The following is an 8,348-nucleotide window of genomic DNA, read 5'->3' as shown; positions in this document are numbered from 1 at the left end:
TCTAAGTAAGTATACTATATTTGTTGTAGTAAGTTTACTGATTTTCTAGTAGGTATACCATATTTGTTGTAGTAAGTTTACTGATTTTCTAGTAGGTATACTATATTTGTTGTAGCAAGTTTATTGATTTTCTAAGTAAGTATACTATATTTGTTGTAGTAAGTTTACTGATTTTCTAAGTAGGTATACTATACTTGTTGTAGTAAGTTTACTGATTTTCTAAGTAGGTATACTATATTTGTTGTAGCAAGTTTACTGATTTTCTAGTAAGTATACTATATTTGTTGTAGCAAGTTTACTGATTTTCTAAGTAGGTATACTATATTTGTTGTAGTAAGTTTACTGATTTTCTAAGTAGGTATACTATATTTGTTGTAGTAAGTTTACTGATTTTCTAGTAGGTATACAGTTCTCTTGTTTTTGAGCTGTTTAAGCTGCTAACTAACAGTGGCTGTTGGTATTAAAAATTTTGCTACGACACTCTTGTGAGTTCAATGTCTTCAGTAATTACCATTAAGGTGTTTGGCCAATTGATACTTTATGTTCTTGTGTTTTGTTGCTTTAAGGTGTTCTAATCTCTTCAAAGTGAAATCTATTTTTACTAGATCAACATCAACACTTCCTGTATTCTACATGTTCCTAGACAAATGACTTATGGTGATTTCATTTGTATATTTCTTATGATATACTAAAAACTGACAACACTTCCTGTATTCTACATGTTCCTAGACAAATGACTTATGGTGACTTCATTTGTATATTTCTTATGATAAACTAAAAACTGACAACACTTGCTGTAATCTACTGTTTCCAGTCAAATGACTTATGATGACTTCATTTGTATATTTCTTATGATAAACTAAAAACTGACAACACTTCCTGTAATCTACTGTTTCCAGTCAAATGACTTATGGTGACTTCATTTGTATATTTCTTATGATAAACTAAAAACTGACAACACTTCCCGTATCCTACATGTTTTCAGTCAAATGATTTATGTTTCTGGTGATAACCGTTTTCTACCCAGTGATCTCTTTGTTTAGCTAAAGAATAAACAAATTTTAACAATAATATTTACACATATATTATTCATCCAATTTTGGAATGTGTTACCATAATGAGTACTTTATTAAGTTAGGACTACAGTGTGTATTTGTTTCTCCAGAAGTTTACTTTTTATCTCAGCCTGAATATAAAACTGAACAGAAACTTTGTTGTTGTTTTTCATTACAGCATAGTTTATTATGTTTATATTTTTCTTTTTAAGGACTCGTATCTGCTGTCGTACTTCAAGAGTATTAACAAGTACCTGTCAGTTGGTCCTCCGGTATACTTCGTCATTACAGATGGATACAATTACTCAGATTTAGAGATGCAGGACCGGGTGTGTTCGCATCCGGAGTGCGACAGTGACAGCTTCTACTTTATTCTGAAAGGAGCTGCTGGAAGGAAAGAAAAGTACATTTGATCATTTCTGTAATTTTAGATTCATGTAATTTGTCAATGGACAGATCGAGAGACATGGAACCTTGAGTGATAGATTATAATGTGCATCTAATAATATATAACAACTCAATGGCTTCACTGCAACGTTTTGGAAATAGAATGAAAAATTATTTACAACTAAATTGTAAAATCAAAGTAATTAAGTCCATGTGGTTTTAACGTGAATCAAATTTGCTTATAACAAATAATTTTTATGACAAAGGGGGAGGTTGTCCCCTCCAAAATCCACCAATGAGTTTGTCTGTCTGTGTATTTTGTAATCAAAAGCTGTATTCTGTGTTTACAATACTATAAGCTAGAGAGACTATAGTTTGTATAGAAACCTTGCACAGATGCCTACTTTTTCTTCAACATTTGAGACTTGTTGATGAGAAATGAAGTTGTGGCTACTTACAGTTAATAAAACTTGTTATCACTAACCTAAACTACCACACTATTTAAGACAATCTGATCTGGTCATATTACATCAGAATATCTGTTTGTAATTTACTTTTCACAATGACAAGTTGAGAGATTACTGAATAAGAATTCAATGAATTATGGTTTTTGCTTATATTGAAGAACATTTCTGACAAGATATTGTTTCATATCTGGTTAGATAAACTTTATTGCCAGTTTTAAGGGAGTCAGTCAGAAATGGAATTTTATAATTAGCTAGCATATAGCACCAAGTTTACTATCATTTAGCATAAAATTTAGCTAACCTTTGGTCCAGAGTTTAGTTAAAATGTAGCACAAAGCTTGGCTAGCATATAGCACAGTGTTTAGCTAACATATATAACAAAGTTGATATAGCATATAGCACAGTGTTTAGCTAATATATATATATATATAACAAAGTTCATATAGCATATGGCACAAAGTTTAGCTGACATTTAGCACAATGTTTATCTAGCAAATAGCACAATATTTAGCTATCACATAGTATAATGTTTAGCTAACATATAGCAAAATGTTTTGCTAGCATATAGCACAAAGTTTGGCTTGTATATGGCACAATGTTTAGTTAGCATATAGCACAAACTTTGGTTTGTATATGGCACAATGTTTAGTTAGCATATAGCACAAACTTTGGTTTGTATATGGCACAATGTTTAGCTAGCATATAGCACAAACTTTGGCTTGTATATGGCACAATGTTTAGCTAGTATATAGCACAATATTTAGCTAGCACATAGTAAAATGTTTAGCTAACATATAGCACAAACTTTGGTTAGTACATAGCACAGTGCGTATCTATTTTAAGACAAATTTCAACTAGTATGTGCCATAAAGTTTATTGTCACTGGAACTTCAAGTTAATGATACTCCATAATGTTGAATAAGTTGGTGTAGCTCAAACACGAATACTTTAAACAAACAGATAAACAATTATTCTCATAAAATTATTGTACAATTAGAATTATTTCAAACGTTTTAATGAACAATTTTTATATTTTCTTCATCAGGCAGGACTGTTTTACAGCATTGTTTGGCTGGAAAAGAGTCATCAGATGATAAACAAAATAAAATTAAAGATGTGTTGTTTTAAAATTGTAGTAGATTTAGTAGAGATAGGTAGTTTTTAATAATGACATAGGTTAACTACAGATGGGTTGTTTTAATATTGCTGTAGTTTATGTACAAATGGGTTGTTTTAATAGTGTTGTAGTTAATGTTCTTATGGGTTGTTTTAATAGTGTTGTAGTTTATGGACAAACGGGTTGTTTTAATGGTGTTGTAGTTTATTTACTTATGAATTGTTTTAATAGTGTTGTAGTTTATGTACATATGAGTTGTTTTAACAGTGTTGTAGTTTATGTTCATATGGTTTGTTTTAATAGTGTTGTAGTTTATGTACATATGGATTTTTTGAGAATGCATCATATTAATTCTGGATGTTACCACTAGTAATGAAATTATTCCATCCATAATTATCCAAACTAACTAGTGTTAAAACGGATTAGTTATGGACGTTAGGAGATGATACGGGTGTATTGATGCTTACGAAGTGTTAAAAAAGTATCTAATACACCCGTATCATCTCCTAACGTCCATAACTAATCAGACGAAATGTTAAAACTGATTAGTTATGGACGTTAGGAGATGATACGGGTGTATTAATAAAGTATCTAATACACCCGTATCATCTCCTAACGTCCATAACTAATCAGGATTAGTTATGGACGTTAGGAGATGACACGGGTGTATTGATACTGATTAGTTATGGACGTTAGGAGATGACACGGGTGTATTAATACTGATTAGTTATGGATGTTAGGAGATGACACGGGTGTATTAATACTGATTAGTTATGGACGTTAGGAGATGACACGGGTCTATTAATACTTACAAAATTATATTTTACAACTATTCCAGTTTCTTGATAAACAATTAATTCAGTTTTTTACATTAATATTTCTGTTATTCTGTCCCAGAACGTACCTAGCAGAAGAGGTGATTAGTTGGTTAGATGACTTCATAGATTATATGAAAAGCATTAGCTGCTGCTACGAACACAGTAATCATACTCACTGCCCTTCAATATTTCAAGGTAAGTCTTAAGAAAAGAATACAATATACTTGTTTAAACTCATGTCAGCACATTACAACCAAGTGTACTTTGTTAATATTGAGTCATTTATCTTGTAAGAGATTGTATAAATAGAATTTAAATTCAACAGTTTCTTCTTGTTTCTTATAAGCCTCAGCTAGACAGTGTATTATATAACTTTCTCTATTGCTGGTTTAGTTCTTTTGAATTGTTAAGTCCATCCCACTTAATGATAACAGAAACTTTTAATTTCTTTTACTACAAGATCCCCAAGTTAGCTTTAGTAGCTTTCACTTGTGTTCACAAATTTAGAAAACAGTTTCTCTTACTCGCTAAATCTCTCGTATATGTGGCACATTCTTGTACATCTGTTTTTTTGTTCAAACACAAACTCACTATTCACAAAACTCAACAAACTGGCTGACAGTAACGGTCTGACTAAAAAAATTAGCTACTTCAATATTAATCATCATCTATTGTATTACTGCTCCTAAGTTATCAAGAAGGTTATAGTCATTAAGCCACACCTATCATGCCGTGCCAAAGCTCCTTTTGGCAAAATAAAAAATGTCTAAATATAAAAACATAACCTATAACTATATTTGAATGTGAATTTTTTTCCCCAAAACCTACTCCCACTTTCTATTTGAATAGATGTAATATAGAGTGTACTCAATAGATTTACCAAACTGAGGATCAGATACGTCATGCCAGCCTGAAGATCAATATCATTTTAGAACCATATAAAAGTGTACAAAGGTTATGCCAGGCCATAATATCATGTCTAAACCATATCATTTATAAAATCGCTATGGGAAGCTAAATATCACATCAGAATCTTAATTAGTGTAATAAGACAATAGATACCCATAAAGCCTTCCTCAGTCTGCATGTAAACTATAGAAACTTGTAATATTGCTTTTAAACCTATATTACTATGCCTTGTACATTCTACATTTCATAATCTATATCTTTCTCAAGACAATTAAGCTGCAGAAATGGTGATGTGTTATTACTTGCTGTTAACTGATACATAACAGAAATGGTGATGTGTTATTACTTGCTGTTAACTGATACATAACAGAAATGGTGATGTGTTATTACTTGCTGTTAACTGATACATAACAGAAATGGTGATGTGTTATTACTTGCTGTTAACTGATACATAACAGAAATGATGTGTTATTACTTACTGTTAACTGATACATAACAGAAATGGTGATGTGTTATTACTTGCTGTGTTATCTGATACATAACAGAAATGGTGATGTGTTTATACTTACGGTTAACTGATACATAACAGAAATGGTGATGTGTTATTACTTACTGTTAACTGATACATAACAGAAATGGTGATGTGTTATTACTTACTGTGTTATGTTTGTTTTACAACAAATTTGAATCACTTTTTTTCTAGAGAAACTAGGGTGTGAAAGTTGTGCCAGCCCAGACACTCGGATTGTTGGAAAAGAATTTGATCACTATGTGCCGTTCTTTCTGTCAGATCTACCTAGTGAGAAGTGCAGTAAAGCGTAAGCTTGAATTTTTGTATTTAACTGTCAATAAAGACACCAGGTGTCTTGAAACAAATTGTACATATTTATTATCATACTTTTTCGGGAGAACTTCCTGTAATATTAATAACTTGAAAAATTTATGAAATTGGTAAAATCAATATTTTTGTTTTCTACCATATCTCTAGCCACCAGGGAGCTTGTTTTACAAAGTTAGTTTCGTTAATCTAGGAAATAACTTATTAATCTAAAAAAACTTCTCAGTGATTTGATCTCTAGAATGTAAAAAATAGCAAGAAAGTCACATATTGCTCTCAACCATTTAGTTGCACCCCTCTGCTCTCCTAGTTCCATTGAATAGATAAAAGATATAAATGTTTAAATCGTTTAATAAAGTCGTTTGTGTTGAAAAATGATATAATTAGTAATGTAGGGTAGTGCATAGTGTACATTTTATCACATATATCACAAAATGAAAGTTAACAGTTTTTGGTCTGATCCAGAGGAAAATCACAGTTTGGATCTGCTGTGGAACTAATCCCAACCAGTGGGAACAAACTGAAAATAGGAGGTAAGGTTGACTAATCTGTAACATCATATATTACTTTTAATGTTGAAGCTAATTTTAATTAAATATTGAAAAAAAATGGAAATTAGCTTCAAATGAGGAATGACGATGTGTTATTTTTGAAGATGAAACCAACTCACCTTTTATTAATATTACGTGTGGCTTTTGTGAATGTTGTGAAGTGTTTCTGTGATAATACGTTTTCTTTGAAAGCTTTACTTTGCTAAGATCAAACAGTTTATTTTCAGCCTTCTTCTAATATTAACTCATTATTTCAAATTTCTAAACTTGAAAACGTAAGTAACGGACAGTTCATTCAAGGCTCCACCTAACTTTTACACATCATTCCAAAACTGTCATCTTCTAAAGTGAGAATTTTCATTAAGAAGTGAAATCCAATGCTTAAATATTTCTGTAGTTAAACAGTTAAAATCAGTATTTTTAACACATAAAATGTAAGGTGGTAAATAGCTTTTAAGTTTTACAAACTGATTCACTTAACTCAAGAGCCATGTAGTTTCTGACCTTTGAAAAAAGTGAAGACTGATAGTTGCAGCTTAGTTTGATAAAGAATTAACAAACTAATTTACTTAGATCAAGAGTCATGTGGTTTCTGACCTTTGGAAAAAGTGAAGACTGATAGTTGCAGCTTAGTTTAATAAAGAATTGACAAACTGATTTACTCAGCTCAAGAGCCATGTGGCTTCTGACCTTTGGAAACAGTGAAGACTGATAGTTGCAGCTTAGTTTAATAAAGAATTGACAAACTGATTTACTTAGCTCAAGAGCCTTGTAGTTTCTGACCTTTGGAAAAAGTGAAGACTGATAGTTGCAGCTTAGTTTAATAAAGAATTGACAAACTGATTTACTTAGATCAAGAGTCATGTGGTTTCTGACCTTTGGAAAATGTGAAGACTGATAGTTGCAGCTTAGTTTAATTAAGAATTGAAATGTATCCAGTGAATGGAGTCGTGACTTTCAAACTTCACCTAACCCTAATCTTGACGTCATTAGATTTAACAATACTTTACGTATTGTCTGTCTAATCTTGTTATATAATGCTGTATTAACTTTATGGTTTAGAACTTAGTAAAGTTATTTGATTGAATGAAAATATAGTAATGTTGGTCATGATTCAATCTTCATAATTATCTTCATAATGTAATTAATTAAAGTAGTGTTATAATGAAAGTGCTGTGCATTTTATTATAAAGAAATGAAAAATGTTCTCAAAAATAGTTTAAACCAAACGTTGAGGATTAATTATTTAAAACTAGGATTTCAGATTTTTTTAACATTTATTTGCTTTATTAGGGGAAAAGTGTTTCTATTATTTTGGCAAACTCACTGTAATATGTAAATATCTCATGTACGTTGCATAAGTGATATCACGAAAACTAACATAAAACACTCAGACAGTTCAGCTTATAACTTCCTTGTTTGAAGATCTTAAAATAAAACACACATAGCTATTGAAAGATATAGAAAAATGTCGTTTTTATGTGAAAAAATACACTTTGATCCTTTCTGGTACCTTATGTTTCCATACCAATCAGGATAATGTTTAACAAAAGTGTAAAATTCTAAATTTGTTTCGAAATTCAAGTCTCCTAGATTTAAGATTAATATTTTAACGTGTTTCCAGGTCAGATTAAAAGATTCAAAAACTCTTCAGAATTTCATGTAGTTTTGACATGCCAGAATTCATAGTTTTTATAACTTTGAAATTTATTTAGCAGTAAAAATTGCTGAAAGTTTTTCTTGTTCTCATCTAGCCACTCACTTCATGACCTATCACACCATTCTTCGAACATCAAGGGACTTTTACAAGGGTCTTGAGATGGCTCGATACGTTTCAGATAAGCTAACTGAGAAAATCAGAGCAACTTCCTCTAATAAAGATGTTCGAGTGTTTCCTTACAGGTAATAGTTTAATTTGTTGTTTCTAGTAGAGACAAGAAAGATCTGGCTAGTCTTAACTCCAACTTTCCTCTAAATAAAATAATAGTTTTCTCCTACATGGCTAAATTAACATCCTGGTGAAGGCTTCAGACATTTATGAAAAGTCATAACAAAATTTTTCACTTTTCTACAAATTAATGCTACTTTCATACAAGGTGTGGATCCTTTCTACATTTCCATCATGGAAATCTGTAGGAGGGGGGACTCTGTCACAATAGTTATATCAACTTATCATGGAAAACTGTAGGAGGGGGGACTCTGTCAC

The 8,348-nt window shown here is 31.1% G+C and overlaps 1 protein-coding gene across 1 annotated transcript in view; it reads left to right on the top strand.

Annotated features, from left to right (window-relative positions):
• LOC106476349 (Niemann-Pick C1 protein-like) overlaps window positions 1-8,044 on the top strand; it is a gene marked incomplete at both ends in the record, with an annotated part of 17,908 nt that extends 9,864 nt beyond the window's left edge. Inside the window, 5 exons of the mRNA XM_013937007.1 lie at window positions 1,268-1,458; window positions 3,924-4,039; window positions 5,457-5,571; window positions 6,057-6,124; window positions 7,897-8,044. Coding sequence (XP_013792461.1) covers window positions 1,268-1,458; window positions 3,924-4,039; window positions 5,457-5,571; window positions 6,057-6,124; window positions 7,897-8,044 — 638 coding nt within the window. The remainder of the gene's footprint in view (window positions 1-1,267; window positions 1,459-3,923; window positions 4,040-5,456; window positions 5,572-6,056; window positions 6,125-7,896) is intronic.
• Window positions 8,045-8,348: the final 304 nt, after the last annotated feature.

Source organism: Limulus polyphemus, unplaced genomic scaffold (genome assembly GCF_000517525.1).
Source record: "Limulus polyphemus unplaced genomic scaffold, Limulus_polyphemus-2.1.2 Scaffold10355, whole genome shotgun sequence".
NCBI lineage: Eukaryota > Metazoa > Arthropoda > Merostomata > Xiphosura > Limulidae > Limulus > Limulus polyphemus.
This window is presented reverse-complemented; position numbering and strand designations above follow the sequence as displayed.